This window comes from Nycticebus coucang, chromosome 3 (assembly GCF_027406575.1).
Source record: "Nycticebus coucang isolate mNycCou1 chromosome 3, mNycCou1.pri, whole genome shotgun sequence".
NCBI lineage: Eukaryota > Metazoa > Chordata > Mammalia > Primates > Lorisidae > Nycticebus > Nycticebus coucang.
In genome coordinates this window covers 64,678,912-64,695,690 of record NC_069782.1, presented here as the reverse complement: position 1 = coordinate 64,695,690, position 16,779 = coordinate 64,678,912, and the positions used below count along the sequence as shown (strand labels likewise).

The following is a 16,779-nucleotide window of genomic DNA, read 5'->3' as shown; positions in this document are numbered from 1 at the left end:
CGGGCTGAAAAAGGTAGGCTTACCCACTTCTCCCTCTGCAGCTCCACCATCGTCCCACCTCAGACCTGTCATCTGCCTGTGCCTCCTCCCCCACCCAAGACCTCCAAGCTGCTCCCTGAGGTCGCTTGTGCCCTCCCGATAAGAAATCCAGTGACTGCCTCAGTTCTCACCCTGACCTCTGCTGCATCTGCTTCTCTTTCCTACCTGTTCAAGGCTTCTGCCCCACCCCTGGAGGGGCATCCAGCCTCACACAGATACCCCCAAATCCCACTCCTATCACAGCACCCAGATCTCTCACCAGCTAGGGGCAGCTGCTTCACTTCCCAATCTGGTCCTCCAGGGGCTGTCACCCTTTTGGGGTCACAGATCCCTCTGAGAAGCTGAATGAGATCAGGCTGTGCCCAGAAAGATGTTCAGAGAACCCACCAAAACACTGTGGCCAGTTTATAGGGCGCCTGCTTGAAGCCAGACATACAGGGAGGGCAAGGCATTTTGCCTCTCTCACTCCCTGACAGCCTCCAGGCAGGTGCCACTTTACCCTGTTTGAAGGAGGAAAAGTGAAGCTTGGAAACTCATCTGAGGTCACAGCCAATGACTCTTGTCCTTCTACCTTCATGCAACTGTGTTCAATTTTGAAGGGCTCATGGGAGCCCCCGAGGCCATCCACAGACCAGATTAAGAATCGTAGCTCGGGGTGGCGCCTGTGGCTCAAGTAGGGCGCCAGTCCCATATGCCGGAGGTGGCGGGGTCAAACCCAGCCCCGGCCAAAAACCACACACACACACACACACACACACAAAGAATCGTAGTTCGGCCAGGCATGATAGCTGATGCCTATAATCCCCTAGCATTTGGAAGGCTGAGGCAAGAGAACTGCTGGAGAATAGAAGTTTGAAACCAGTCTGAACAACAAACCAAGACCTCATCTCTAAGAAAAATGCAAAAATTAGGCAAGCTCATGGGGCATGCCTGTCGTCCCAGCTACCTGAGTGGCACAGGCAGGAGAATCACTTGAACCCAGGAATTAAAGGTTACAGTGAACTATGAACATACTACTACACTCCAGCCTGTGCAATAGAGTGAGGTCTTACCTCTAAAGAAAAAAAGAAAGAAAGAATCTCTCTTAGCCGACTGAAGCCCCTACTGAACTCAATTCTCCACCTAGAGCAGACAGATGTGGTCAAGGTGACTATTTCTTGGGATGTCCTGGCAAACTCTCTGCAGATCCTAGATGCAGACCTTGTTTCTTCAGAAAGAAAACACACCTGGTCCGGAGGGTCTCCTGAGCCTGCTCTCCTGCTAAATCCAACTTAGTCAGAGGTCTCTGAAGCCTGGCATCTCAGAGTCAATGGCAAGTTTGCACTACACTCCTGCTTCGGTTGAAAGTCCCTATTCACCCACCTTGTCTAGACTCCCATGTGGAACGCCAGCACTTGGTGACCAGGGGCTGCTGGCCACTTTGCATCACAATCTCACACAAGGGCCCCAAACACCCTGGCAGGGGGACCCAGTCCCTTATCTGAAACATGTGGGACACAGTGTGTTTCAAATTACAAACTTTTCAAGTTTTATAAAGGTAACAAAGTACAGATAACATATGTTATCCCAGGAGCCTCATGAACATCTGTAACCAAGCAGGTCTTTCCAGCAAAATGGGTGACTAGTCAAACCAAATTTGGGACACAGAGCCCCACAAGACAGCTTGGGTCACATTTTGCCAACATATGAGTTTAAGTCAGGTCTAATCCTGCTATCAAATGAGTAGCAAGGGTGGCGCCTGTGGCTCAGTCAGTAAGACGCCGGCCCCATATACCAAGGGTGGCGGGTTCAAACCCGGCCCCGGCTGAACTGCAAACCAAAAAATAGCCGGGCGTTGTGGCGGGCACCTGTAGTCCCAGCTACTCGGGAGGCTGAGGCAAGAGAATCGCTTAAGCCCAGGAGTTGGAGGCTGCTGTGAGCTGCGTGATGCCATGGCACTCTACAGAGGGTGATAAAGTGAGACTCTGTCTCTACAAAAAAAAAAAAAAAAAAATGAGTAGCAAAAATAAGTTAGGTTTTCAGAACTTCTGGATTTCCCAATTGCAGATGAAGGACGAAGGGCCTGGATAGGGTCACATAGAAGTGAGAAAGGGGTGGAGCCAGGGACAGGCACTGCAGGAATGTGTGGGGCCTAGGATGGGTCACCAGGCTTCCTACCAGCAAGGGGCTCAAACTCAGCTTCCTGGAGGAAGTAGCTGGGTTTCACATTTTCACACCTGATAGAAACCTGAGTTTGGAAAAATGCTTCTCTTTGGCTAACCACCTGTAGCAGTGGTTATGGTGCAGGCCACATACACTGAGGCTGGCAGGTTCAAACCCAGCCTGGGCCAGCTAAACAACAATGACAACTGTGGGCGCGAGCGCCAATGGCTCAATGAGTAGGGCACCGGCCCCACCTACCGAGGGTGGAGGGTTCAAACCTGGCCCTGGCCAAACTGCAAAAGAACCAAACAAACAAAATAGCCAGGCATTGTGGTGGGCGCCTGTAGTCCCAACTGCTCAGGAGGCTGAAGCAAGAGAATCCCCTAAGCCCAGGAGTTGGTGGTTACTGTGAGCTGTGTGACACCACAGCACTCTACCAAGGGCGACATAGTGAGACTCTGTCTCAAAAGAAAGGCTCAGCGCCCATAGCTCAATGATTAGGGAACCGTCCACATATATCAGGGCTGGTGGGTTTGAACCCAGCCTGGGTCTGCTAAACAACAACTGCAACAAAAATATAGCCAGGCACTGTGGCAGGCGCCTGTAGTCCCAGCTACTTGGGAGGCTGAGGCAAGAGAATCGCTTAAGCCTGGGGGACAGTGCCTGTGGCTCAAAGGAGAAGGGCGCCAGCCCATATGCCGGAGGTGGCGGGTTCAAACCCAGCCCTGGCCAAAAAACACACACAAAAAAAGAATCACTTGGGCAGCGCCTGTGGCTCAGTGAGTAGGGCGCTGGCCCCATATGCCGAGGGTGGCGGGTTCAAACCCAGCCCCAGCCAAACTGCAACAAAAAAATAGTCAGGCGTTGTGGCGGGGGCCTGTAGTCCCAGCTGCTCGGGAGGCTGAGGCAAGAGAATTGCGTAAGCCCAAGAGTTAGAGGTTGCTGTGAGCCGTGTGATGCCACGGCACTCTACCCAAGGGCGGTACAGTGAGACTCTGTCTCTACAAAAAAAAAAAATAATAATAATCGCTTAAGGCCAAGAGTTTGAAGTTGCTGTGTGAGCTGTGACGCTACAGCACTCTACAGAGGGTGATAAAGTGAGACTCTGTCTCTACTAAAAAAAGAAAAAAATAATAAAAAAGGAAAAGAAAAAAATGCTTCTCTCTTTGGAGAAGCAAACCAGGACCAACCATGGGGGCTCACGCCTATAATCCTAGCACTTTCAGAAGTCAAGGAGGGTAAACTGCTTGAGCTCACAAGTTCGAGACCAACTGAGCAAGAGCAAGACCCCGTCTCTGAAAATAGCTGGGTGCTGTGGCAGGCACCTATAGTCCCACCTACATGGGAGGCTGAGGCAACAGAATCACTTGAGCCTGAGAGTTTGAGGTTGCTGTGAGCAATGATGCCACACTCTACTGAGGCAAGAAAGTGAGACTATGTCTCAAAAAAAAAAAAAAAGCAGCAGCAAACCAGTACACATGAGCAGGGAGGTAACTATGGCTGCCAGGGTGGCATAACCATCTGGCTCAGACTCGGGACACAGAGGTCCAGGGTTGCTGACCTTTCCAATTTTTCAGATGGCCAAAGTCAGATTTTGACGTGAAATCACTCAGTTTTGAAAATACTACAATTTTTATACTACAATCGGCTCGGCACCTGTGGCTCAAGCAGCTAAGGCGCCAGCCACATATACTTGAGCTGGTGGGTTCAAATCGAGCCCGGGCCCACCAAACAACAATGATGGCTCCAAGCAAAAAATAGCCAGGCGTTCTGGCGGGCGCCTGTAGTCCCAGCTACTTGGGAGGCAGAAACAGGAGAATCACTTGAGCCCACGAGTTAGAGATTGCTGTGAGCTATGATGCCATGGCACTCTACCCAGGGCGACAGCTTGAGGCTCTGTGTCAAAAAAACAAACAAGGGGAGCGCCTATGGCTCAAAGGAGTAGGGTGCTGGCCCCATATACTGGAGGTGGTGGGTTCAAACCCAGCCTCGGCCAAAAAAACAAACAAACAAACAACAAAAAAAGAAAATACTACAATCTTGGCTCGGCACCTGTAGTTCAGCAGCTAGGGCACCAGCCACATACACCGGAGCTGGCGGGTTCAAATCCAGCCCGGGCCTGCCAAACAACAATGACAATTACAACCAAAAAATAGCCGGGCGTTATGGCAGGCGCCTGCAGTCCCAGCTACTTGGGAGTTTGAGGCAAGAGAATCACTTAAGCCCAGGAGTCAGAGGTTGCTGTGATCTGTGACACCATGGCATTCTACCCAGGGTGACAGCTTGAGAGTTTGTCTCAAAAAAAAGAAAAGAAAAGAAGAGAAAATACTACAATCCAGGGTGGCCCCTGTGGCTCAAGGAGTAGGGCGCCAGTCCCATATGCCAGAGGTGGTGGGTTCAAACCCAGCCCTGGCCAAAAAACAAACAAACAAAAAAATACTGGGCGGCACCTGTGGCTCAAGGAGTAGGGCGCCGGTCCCATATGCAGGAGGTGGTGGGTTCAAACCCAGCCCCGGCCAAAAACCACAAAAAAAAAAAAAAAAAAAAAAAAAAAAATACTACAGTCCACTGCAATTTGAACTGCAATGAACCCTACAGGCAAGTCACCTACCACCCCAGCCCTGGTCTTTGCCCTTTCTCCCTGACACCACAGTCGGAATTCACCTTTTGTTCCAGAACATGACTTCTGAGCTCTGACCTGCTCTGGAGCAAGCTAAGGTGAAACTCTTCTATTGCATTCCTGCTGCACTGGTGGTCTGCAAGCTCCCAGGTCTGCAGACTCTCCAGCTGTCTCTCTCCCACCTCTGGCAGACCCAGGGGTTTTGTTGACTGTGCATCTCCTCACCAAGTATAGGGAAAAGGCCTTGTTGCTTGTAAAATTTGATCAGATCCAACCTCGTTTCCCCATTTAGCACCTGCATTCCTCCAAGGGGACATTTTGCTCCAAGCCAGGTGGCTGTCCCCAGTCCCTATCCACTTGAGAACCACTGCGTTGGGCCGTTCCTATGGCTCAAAGGAGTAGGGCACCGGCCCCACATGCCAGAGGTGGCAGGTTCAAACCCAGCCCTGGCCAGAAACTGCAAAAAAAAGAGAGAGAACCACTGGGTTCTCTATAACCCAGAACTGTCCTTCCCAACACTCTAACCAAGTCCACACCCTATACCCACTGTAGCCAATGTGACTCTCCCAGTATGTTTACCCTTTCTCCCACAGAAATAGAAGCCTTGGGCAGGGCGCGGTGGCTCATGCCTATAATCCTAGCACTCTGGGAGGCCAAGACTGGTGGATCTCCTGAGCTTACAGGTTCAAAACCAGTCTGAGCAAGAGCAAGACCCTGTCTCTAAAAACAGGTGGGCACTGTGGTGGGCACCTACAGTCCCAGCTACTTGGGAGGCTGAGTAAAATGAATCACTTGAACCCAAGTCTTAGAGGTTGCTGTGAGCCACGTCATTCTGCTGAGGTGGATAAAGTAATACTCTGCCTGAGAAAAAAAGAAAAGAAAAGAAATAGAAGCCTTGAAAATAGAAAAAAAAAGAAAAAAGAAATAGAAGCCTTGAATTTAGCTAAGTGTTTGGCTCTCCAGCCTGAGCATTGTATTTCCCAGGCTCCCTTGCAGGTGGGAGTAGACATATGATTAAATTCTAGCCAGCTTCCAGGAACCCTCCTTGTGATCTTTGCATTCTTTCTCCTTAATCCTGCTGTCTGTGAACCAAGGTGCAATGTCTGGATTCTAGGAGCCATGCTGAACCATGAAGATAAGCCCTCACCATAGTGAAAAGAGGGGTCCAAAGACTTCCAAGAGTACCCACACTCAAGAGAGCATGAAAAATAAAATGCCATCATGTTAAAGCCTCCGCTACTTTGCATTTCTGTTATACACAGATAAACTGAATCCTGATAAGCTTTCCGTGGCTGAACCACCCACATAGTCAAGGCAGGCATCCAACTGACATGAATGCCAAAGCCAGCCCTGCTGCCAGGTGGCCAGGTCATTTTGGCTAAGTCCTTTCTCCTCTGTTTTTCTATCAGTAAAATGGGACTGGTATCTGACCTCTGAGGACAGTTTTAGAACCAGTGGTAGCTATAACAAAGGATACAACTGGCATACCAATGGGCTCACACTATCCAGACAGTGTACTCTATTTGGCCTGAGCAAGCAGGACATTTCACTGTTGAAAAAGAAAGGATTCTGGTTTCTCTTAAAGTGGAGCCATTATTTCCCACAGGCCGTGTCCACCTGCCTGCCTCATTCATTTATTGCAGGGGTTCTCAAACCTTTTCTGTCAAGAACCAACAGATATGGAGACTGAGGCAAGAGAATCACTTAAGCCCACGAGTTTGAAGTTGCTGTGAGCTGTGACACCACAGCACTCTACTGAGGGAGACATAGTGAGACTCTGTCTCAAAAAAAAAAAAAGAACCAGTGGGTAAATATTTAAGGGTTTTTTTTTCCTTTCTTTTTTGAGACAGAGTCTCACTTTGTCACCCTCAGTAGAGTGCTATGGCGTCATAGCTCACAGCAACCTCCAGCTCTTGGGCTTAGGCAATTCTCTTGCCTCAGCCTCCTGAGTAGCTGGGACTTACAGGCATCTGCCACAACACCCAGCTATTTTTTTGTTGCAGTTTGGCTGGGGCCGGGTTAGAACCTGCCACCCTCAGTATAAAGGGCTTGGCGCCCTACTCACTGAGCCACAGGCGCCACCAATATTTAAGGTTTTATAGGACACTATAGTCTCAGTTGAATATTCTTACTAGATTTTTTTTTCCCTAAACAAACCCTCAAAAATATGAAAGTGGCTCGGTGCCTACAGCTCAGTGGCTAGGGTGCCAGCCACATACACCAGAGCTGGCAGGTTGAAACCCACCCTGGGCCTGCCAAACAACAACAACAACAACAACAACAACATATAGCCAGGCATTGTGGCAGGTGCCTGTAGTCCCAGCTACCTGGGAACCTGAGATAAGAGAATAGCTTAAACCCAAGCGTCTGAGGTTGTTGTGAACTGCGATGCCACAGCACTCTACCGAGGGCAACACAGTAAAACTCTCTTTCAAAAAAAAAAAAAAAAAAAAAAATATATATATATATATACATATGAAAGCCTCTCTTAGCTCTGACTATATAAAAATAGGCATGTGTGGGCGGTGCCTGTGGCTCAGTGGGTTAAGGCGCCAGCCCCATATACTGAGGGTGGTGGGTTCAAACCCAGCCCCAGCCAAACTGCAACAAAAAAATAGCTGGGCGTTGTGGTGGGCACCTGTAGTCCCAGTTACTTGGGAGGCTGAGGCAAGAGAATCACCTAAGCCCAAGGATTTGGAGGTTGCTGTGAGCTGTGACACCACAGCACTCTACCAAGGGTTAATAAATGAGACTCTGTCTCAAAAAAAAAAAAAGGCCATGTGGCCAGGCACATTAACTCATACCTGTAATCCTGACACTATGGAAGGCCAAGGTGGGAAGATCACTGAGCTTAGTTCAATACCAACCTGGGCAACACAGCAAGATCCCACATGAAACTTTTATTTTTTTTTTGTAATTAGCTGGGTGTAGTAGCATGTGCCGGTAGTCCTAACTACTTAGGAGGCTTTGGTTTTTGGGGGGTTTTTTGCAGTTTTTGGCCAGGGCTGGGTTTGAACCTGCCACCTCCAGCATATGGGGCCGGTGCCCTACCCCTTTGAGCCACAGGTGCCGCCCACTTAGGAGGCTTTGGAAGGAGGACTTCTTGAGCCTGGGAGTTGGAGGCTGAAGTAAGCTGTGATCATGTTGGTCACTGTACTCCAGTCTGGGTGACACAGCAAGACTCTGTCTCTGAAGAAAAAAAAAAAAGACTGCAGGCTCCATTTGGCCCACATGCTCTGATTTAAACCACTACCCTTCCCCTAGCTACCCCCAAGGTGAAGCACTTCAGTCCTCCAACACAAGTTTACCCAAAGCCAATAACCACAGTAACCGCTCAATAAATGACAGCAGCCATTAGCAACTTGGAGGTGCCACTGAAACACAAATGCTCTTCTGGTATTAACTTTCTCAAATGTCACAGCTTGAGACTGAAATGTTCTAAAGGGAGCACATGAATTCTCCCGTACCCTTCCCCATAGCCAGCTATCAGAGGGATCCCAGGAAGTGACTGAAGGAGTCTCAAGGCCCCCAGTTCTGTGGCAGCGGGCTGGATTTTGCCTTCTTTGCACAAGGGGTTTTTCTCCGGGCTTTCCACCCCCTAGGACGCCTTCCTCAGACTGAAATTGAGCCCCTGACAGAGCCCACCCTGCCGTGCGGCTCTTCTTAGCCAATAGGGTGGGAGAGTCTAGAGAAACAGCCAAATTGACAGGTGCTGACCAATAAAGAAAAGTGACAGTCATCTCCAGAAAGGATGCCACCAGGCTGAGGAACTGAGAGTTTGCTCTGCTCTCTTCCATGGCAGCGTCACAGCGGGTTTCCCCAAGAAGCTGCCTCCTTGTAAGGGGAGGGCAGCTCATGTCCAAGAACTCCAGAGGCTGTGCCAGGCTTCCTCAGGGCCAAAAAGCCCACGCCAAAGGGCCCTGCCCCTGCCCAGGAAAATGCTTGATTTAGGTAATTGTCATTTGGCTAATCCCACCAAGATAGGGCAGGATGACTTTATTTTGTTTGTTTGTTTGTTTTTGGATAGAGACGGGGTCCCCGTGTTGCTTGTCCTTGGCCTTGAGCTCCTGGCCTCCTTTGATCCTCCCACCGCTGCCTCCCAAAGTGCTAGGATGATGAGGCCTGAGCCACCATGTCCAGCTCCACTGTCCCCACCGTGTGATGGACCGTGGGGCAGGATGACTTTAAATGGCAAGAAGGGGTAGGGAAGGTTACTATTTACTGAGACAGGGCCTTCTACAGCTGTCATCATTCCCACGGGAGGGTACTGACATCAAGGACCAGAATTGTAAGTCCTGCTTCCTACATTCCTCTCCCAGCCCTGCAATATCTGGAACAGATCATGGCCCCAGAGCCCCTCTCCCATCTCCAGGGGTATAAGACAGCTGGACAGCCCCACAGATAAGGGGTTCCCCGTAGAAACACCAGCTCATCTCTGTGTCATACCAATAATATTGCTCTCCCTAGCATTTGTAAAAATATTTACTATTTTCTGAATGACAGCTATATGCTGGACACACTAGTCCATGTTACCCAATTGACTTCACCCACCTTCCTGGGCCCCAGGTGACATTGGCCATCACAAAGGAGGAAATTGAGGCTGTGTGCAGGTAAGTGTGAGGAAACAGACTCAGGCAAGTGGAATGGCTAGTTTAAGGCCACAGAGCTGGTGACCAAACTACCCATTCATGGCCCTCACCAGCACCCAAGAAAACTTGGGTCTGCCTCACATAGACAAGGCTCAGGAAGACTTGTGCAGGTATCCTGGCCCATCCTTTCTATGTACCACATTCACACAGAGATTCAAATCCTGGAAGTCTAGAAACACAAACGGCTTACAACACCCAATCTCACAATGGACAGGTGGGTTGCTCTTCACATCCTGTTTGGCCAAAACATTCAGTTCCCAGAGGGTCCAGGTGGGAAAGTGAGGAAGCCGGAGAGGAAGTTCATCCCAAGAGAAAGCATGAAGTCCCCAGCATACTCCTGAGTTGTAAAAAGCATCTCCTTTCAACTCCACATCCCCCAATGGCTGGACCATCCTCAGCCACTGGAACATTTTAGACCTCTTCCAGGAGACTGTCTGTGAGCACCATGTGCCCAGCAGCCCAGCCCAGCCCTCAAATCTGGGCCCATGCATCCCCACAGCCCAGTGCTGGGACTTTGTATCCACCTAGCACATTTCTAAGCAATTCCTTCCTCTGTCCCTGCTCTGTCTGGCCTACTCCTGAACAAATGCTGCTGGGCCCTGTGCAGTAACCCAGCCAACTATGAGGCCATCACCATTACAGGAGCAGGTGCTATCTCCAGAGAGGTTTTTCATTTTTTGAGCAAATGTGTCCTGCCACATGATCCTGACATTACCCCCATTCTACCAATGAGGAAACTAAGAGGTAAAAGTTCAAGACTAGCCCCTAGAGTGTAACCCAAGAAAGTTATGTCCAAGTTGTGACCCCTAGAATCTGTGTGGGTGACCTTATTTGCAAAGAGGATCTATGTAGATATAGTTAAGGATCTCAGGATGAAGTCACCTAGATACAGAGTAAGTCATGCCTGGTGTCCTTATAAGAAAAGACACAGAGACACAAGGGTGAGACAGTATGAGGACAGGGGCAGAGATCAGCACTTTGCTACCATAAGCCAAGAAAAAGCTGAAACCTGGAAGAGGCATAAAAAGATTCTCCCTTGGACCTCTGGAAGGAATGTGGCCCTGTCAGTAGCTTGATTTCAGACTTCTGCCCACAAACTGAGAAAATGTATAAGACAACATTGCTGTTGTTTTAAGCCATGAAGTTTGTGGCAATGTGTTATGGCAGCCCTAGGAAACTAATACATCCAGCTCTGGTCATTTCCGGAAACCACACTCTTAACCCCAAGCCAATGTTACTTAAGCATAAAGGAAAAAAAAAAATTCGACCCCTGAAAATATATCATCAGAGACTAAGGATTTTTTTTTTTTTTTTGTAGAGACAGAGTCTCACTGTACCGCCCTCGGGTAGAGTGCCTGGCGTCACAGGGCTCACAGCAACCTCTAACTCCTAGGCTTCCGCGATTCTCTTGCCTCAGCCTCCCTAGTAGCTGGGACTACAGGCGCCCGCCACAACGCCCGGCTATTTTTTTTTGTTGTTGCAGTTTGACCGGGGCTGGGTTTGAACCCGCCACCCTCGGCATACGGGGCCAGTGCCCTACTCGCTGAGCCACAGGCGCCGCCCGAGACTAAGGATTTTTTTTTTTTTTTTTTTTTGTAAAGACAGAGTCTCACTTATCGCCCTCAGTAGAGTGCTGTGGCGTCACACAGCTCACAGCAACCTCTAACTCCCGGACTTAGGTGATTCTCTTGCCTCAGCCTCTGGAGTAGCTGGGACTACAGGCGTCCACCACAACGCCCAGCTATTTTTTTTTTTAATAGATTTTATTTTATTTATTTATTTTGTGTGTGTGTGTGTGCGGTTTTTTTTTTTTTTTTGGCCGGGGCTGGGTTTGAACCCGCCACCTCCAGCATATGGGTCTGGTGCCCTTCCCCTTTGAGCCACAGGCGCCACCCTATTTTTTTTTTTTTTTTAAGAGACAAAGTCTCACTTTATCACCCTCAGTAGAGTGCTATGGCATCACAGCTCACAGCAACCTCCAACTCCTGGGCTTAGGTGATTCTCTTACCTCAGCCTCTGTGACTACAGGCACCTGCCACAACACCCAGCTATTTTTTTGTTGCAGTTTGGCCAGGGCTGGGTTTGAACCCACCACCCTGAGTATATGGGGCCGGCGCCCTACTCACTGAGACACAGGCGCCACCCGAGACTAAGGATCTTCATTTGAGAAATGTCGACTTTTTCCTCTTTAATAATATTTCAGGGCTGGATGGCTCAGCTCCTGTGGCTCAAGCAGCTAAGATGCCAGCCACATATACCTGAGCTGGTGGGTTCGAATCCAGCCAGGTCCACCAAACAACAATGAAGACCGAGTGAGTAGGGCGCCGGCCCCATATACCGAGGGTGGTGGGTTCAAACCCAGCCCCGGCTGAACTGCAACCAAAAAATAGCCAGGCATTGTGGCGGGCGCCTGTAGTCCCAGCTGTTTGGGAGGTTGAGGCAGGAGAATCGCGGAAGCCCAAGAGCTAGAGGTTGCTATAAGTCCTGTGACATTATGGCACTCTACTGAAGGTGGTAAAGTGAGACTCTGTCTCTACAAAAAAAAAAAAAAAAAATGAAGGCTACAACCAAAAAAAAAAAATAGCCAGGCGTTGTGGTGGGTGCCTGTAGTCCCAGCTACTTGGGAGGCAGAGGCAGGAGAATCACTTGAGGCCAGGAGTTGGAGGTTGCAGTGAGATGTGAAGCCACAGCACTCTACCCAGGGTGACAGCTTGAGGCTCTGTCTCCAAAAAAACAAAAAAAAATATTTCAGGGCCAAGCATGGTGGCTCATACCTGCCTGGTGGCTCATACCTGTAATCCTAGCACTCTGGGAGGCCAAGGTGGATGGATTGCCTGAGCTCACAGGTTTGAGACCAGCCTGAGCAAGAGCAAGATCCTATCTCTAAAAATAGCTGGGCATTGTGGCGAGCACCTTTAGTCCCAGCTACTTGGGATGCTGAGGCAAGAGAATCACTTGAGCCCAAGAGTTTGAGGTTGCTGTGAGCTATGATGTCAAGGCACTATACTCAGGGCAACAAAGGAAGACTCTGTCTCAAAAAAAAAAAAAAAAAAAAAAGAATGGGGCGGCGCCTGTGGCTCAGTGAGTAGGGTGCCGGCCCCATATGCCGAGGGTGGCGGGTTCAAACCCAGTCCCGGCCAAATTGCAACAAAAAAATAGCCGGGCGTTGTGGCGGGCGCCTGTAGTCCCAGCTACTCGGGAGGCTGAGGCAGGAGAATCGCCTAAGCCCAGGAGTTGGAGGTTGCTGTGAGCTGTGTGACGCCACGGTATGCTACCGAGGGCCATAAAGTGAGACTCTGTCTCTACAAAAAAAAAAAAGAATGTTTCAGTTATAAATTACCTAAGAGAAGTGCTCTCTTTATAACATTTTCAGGATTATTAACAAAACAAAAACATCTCCAAGAAAAAGATAATAAGAACATGTGGAGGCTTGGTGCCTGTAGCTCATACAGAGGGGCTGGCGGATTTGAACCTGGCCTGCTAAACAACAATGGCAACTACAACAAGAAAATAGATGGGCATTGTGGCGGGCACCTGTAGTCCCAGCTACTTGGGAGGCTGAGGCAAGAGAATCACTTAAGTCAGTGGTTCTCAACCTTCCTAATGCTGCAACCCTCTAATACAGTTCCTGTGGGTTGCAACCCACAGGTTGAGAACCGCTGACTTAAACCCAAGAGTTTGAGATTGCTGTGAGCTGTGATGCCAAGACACTCTACCGAGGGCAACATAGTGAGACTTTGTCTCAAAAAAAAAAAAAAAAAAAAGGGCTCAGCGCCTGTGGCTAAAGCAGCTAAGGCACCAGCTACATACACTTGAGCTGGCGGGTTCGAATCCAGCCCAGGCCAAACAATGATGGCTGAAACCAAAAAAAAGCGGGGTGTTGTGGCGGGCGCCTTTAGTCCCAGCTATCTGGGAGGCAGAGGCAGCAGAATCACTTGAGGCCAGGAGTTGGAGGTTGCTGTGAGCTGTGATGCCATAGCACTCTACCCAGGGCAACAGCTTGAGGCTCTGTCTCAAAAAAAAAAAAACAAAAAAACACATGGGGTATATGGGAACTCTCTGTACTGTTCCCTAAAAATCTAGGGATTTAAAACTGTTCTAAAGCCTATTCTTCAAAGTTTTTTTTGTTTGCTTTTTTGAGACAGAGTCTCAAGCTGTTGCCCTGGGTAGAGTGCTGTGGCATCATAGCTCATGGAAACCTACAAATTGGGCTCAAGCAATCCTCTTGCTTCAGGTCTCACTTTTGCTCAGGCTGGTCTCAATCTTGTGAGCTCAATTTACTCACTTTGGTCTCCCAAAGTGCTAGGATTACAGGCGTGAGTCACCCCTCATGGTCTCTTCAAAGTTTTTTTTTTTCCTAAAGATAACCCATCTTACATCCAGCTCAAGTTAAAAAAAAACAAAACGAAACAACTCTCCTGTAATTCCTTTGAAGCCTGGAACCCCAGTTTGAGAAACACTGCCTTACTTTGTCCTATTCTGCTTCTCAAATAAATGGGCTTGCTTAGCATATGGGATCCTGCTGAGCCTAACTGTCCTGAACTGTAAAACCCACCTCAGATCCCCTTCTGTCCCCTCATCTGATCCATTTAGACCCCAGCTCTGCCCCAGGAAAAAGAATTATCACTCTCTGGTGGCAAACCACAACTCCTTTAGTCCATGTTTTCAAAGTCAAGGTGCCAGGAGAACCCCCATGTGAACCTACTGGTTCCCCATGCTTCCCTTTGCATTATCAAAGTGGCAAAAATTCACACAGAGCCAGCAAAAGCCTCCTGAGTGGTTCACTAGAGCATCAGCGCAAGAAACCCTGTGAGACAAAGCCAAATGAAACAGAATAGCAAAATGTGAACAAGGAATCTGAGAGTGGAGATAAGAAAGAGTAACAAGAGAAAGAAAAAGGATGAACTACAAAGACTCAAAAGGGGCCTTGGCAAGCACATTTGTGATTTTTTCCCCTCCACGAAAATGTCAATTTTGAATAGCAGCTTTGAAAAATGTAACCAGCTTCTCACATGCCCATAAAGAAGATTCAGGAGGAGCGTGGCCAGGGAGAAGCCTGTGTTACCTCTTACTTTGGAACCTGGCACCAAGGAAGGGCCTACCCTTCCATGTTTCCACCGGGAGCACTCCCTGTGGCTTGCACCGTCCCCGAACCGCCCGATTCCCCAGATCCAGAAGTTTCCCACTCGGGGATCCTGCACACCAAGCCCTGCAGAGGGGTGGAACCCGGTCCTCCCGGGCGCTCCAAACTAGGAATCTCTTTCTAAGTGTCCTTAGCCGTCCAGAGGGTCCCCAGAGATGGCCACGGGCCGCCCACACCCTCCCTCTTCCCAGCCCAGGCGGCCACACCCGCCCCCAGAGTCACACTTCTCCCGCACCCCGGCTCATCTCCCCTCCCACCGGTCCCCGCGCCCGTCTCCCTCCGATTTCCCCTTCAACTCTAGGCCCCTCATTTCCTTACCTACCCTTCCCCCATCTCAGGCCCCTTACTCCCCATTTCCCGCTTCCCTCCCCAGAACTGTCGTCTTGCACCTCCAGCCACCACGCACGCCCTCATTCCTTTCTGTCCCTTGACACTGTCCCTCCGCACCCCTCACTCCGAGCCCTCGGCTCAGCCTCAAGAACCCCACACCAGGGCCCCACGACTCGAGGCCCCTCCCCCGCCGGACCCCAGCCCCGGGCCGGCCTCGTGCGCAGCCCCAGCACGCGGCGCGGCCCTCAGCCGGGCCCCGGGGCCCCGCACTCACGGCTGTAGAGGGCGATGCCCGCCGCGTCCGGGCCGGCGCGCACCTCTAGGCGCAGCGCCTGCTGCTCCGTGTGCCGCTGGATCTCGCCATTCGCGTCGCCGATAGTGAGGAGGCGGGCGCCAGGAAACACCGACACGGCCGCGCAGGGCCCCGCGACGCCCGGCCCCGCTGCTCCCGCGCCGCCCGCGCCCGGCCCCACCGCCGCCGCCGCCGCCGCTGCCATCTTAGATCCGGCTCTAGGCCCCGCCGCCGCGCCCGGGCCCAGGCCTCTGCCGCCGCCGCGCAAGCCGAGGCCGAGCCGGGCAGCGCCGCCTGCCGGCCTCGCGTCGCCTCGCCGCCACCGCCGCGACCCGGCCCCGTGGCGCAGCGCCCCCTGCCGCCCACCCTGGGCGAGGGGAGGGAGCGAGCGCGACTGGGCCAGGGCCGGCCCCGCCCCACGCGAAGGGTCGCTGCTTTGTGAGGTGGCTCCAACGCTCCGGAACGACAGGGCGGGGCCGTGCGTCCGGGGCGGGGCCTGGCCCCGCGCTGCGGGAGCCGCAGGGTTTTGCGAATCAAGGAAAGATAAACTTGCTGTGGCCTAGGGAGGACGGAGGCGGTGTTCGGCCCGGTGGACACGTCCTGAGCCCCGCCCTGTATAATCGTCAGCGCTTTGAGGCCGCCTCGGGGCCTCCCGGAGTCTCGGACACGCCCCGGGCCCGCCCAGCTTTGTGAGGCTGCCTGAGGAGAGGCGGGGCCCAGCCCGACTAGGCAACATCCCCTACACCTGTCGTGCGCTCTACCTCCAGGACTCACTTTGCTCAGTGCGCGGCTCCAGGGACAGAGAAGAGTGGGACCAGAGAAGCGCGAGGCCTCTTCAGCGCTGTCCCCTGACATGCAACTGTCCCTCTTCATCACCTCCTTCCTGCGCCCCTCTCATCCCCTTTACCCTTTTCTTCAGCATAAAAATTCCTCAGCCTCTCTCCTCTGAACGCCTCCTTTCCCTCCTACGCCCAACTTCTGTTCCTAGACCTAACCCCAAAGATGTCTGGGCAGCGAGTTCATTCAAGCCCACCCAAGTGCACCTTTAGCCAACACGCGCAAAGACATCCGACTTCCCTCCGAGTCCCCCCTCCGCTGTTCAAAGGCCCCATCCCTTTGGGGGGTCCCAAAGGGACCCTCGGCCACTTCCAACTATCCAGCTGTCACTTCCCGAGATGTCATTTACTTCTAACTCCATAATGTCCCTGTGCCCTCATCATTCTACCTCTGCAAGGGCCCTGCCAGGGACTCCACGGGGCACTGCCCCGCCCTCCAGGCCTCCTTAAGCTTCCCCAAACTCCTCCCTAACTGGAGGGAGGGCAGCGAGGGATACCACAAACCCAGTGTATTCGCGAACACGCCCTCCAGCCATCCAATTGGCCTCTCAGAGGTGGTAGTGTTTTTTTTTTTTTTTGAGACAGTCTCACTTTATCGCCTACGAGTGCTGTGGCGTCACAGCTCACAGCAACCTCCAGCTCTTGGGCTTAGGTGATTCTCTTACTAGCCTCCCAAGTAGCTGGGACTACAGGCGCCTGCCACAACGCCCGACTATTTTTTTGTTGCA

At 51.3% G+C, this 16,779-nt stretch overlaps 1 protein-coding gene across 6 annotated transcripts in view; it reads right to left on the bottom strand.

Moving 5' to 3' along the window:
- CARM1 (coactivator associated arginine methyltransferase 1) overlaps positions 1–15,585 on the bottom strand; it is a 56,843-nt gene extending 41,258 nt beyond the window's left edge. For 2 of the 6 annotated variants that reach the window (XM_053583270.1, XM_053583273.1), the window contains exon 1: positions 15,198–15,581. In XM_053583270.1, coding sequence (XP_053439245.1) covers positions 15,198–15,420 — 223 coding nt within the window. In that variant the 5' untranslated portion in view covers positions 15,421–15,581. Of the gene's footprint in view, positions 1–15,197 lie in introns of all 6 variants that reach the window. The other 4 variants (XM_053583271.1, XM_053583274.1, XM_053583277.1 and 1 more) reach the window with 4 other exon arrangements.
- Between the last annotated feature and the right edge of the window lie 1,194 nt (positions 15,586–16,779).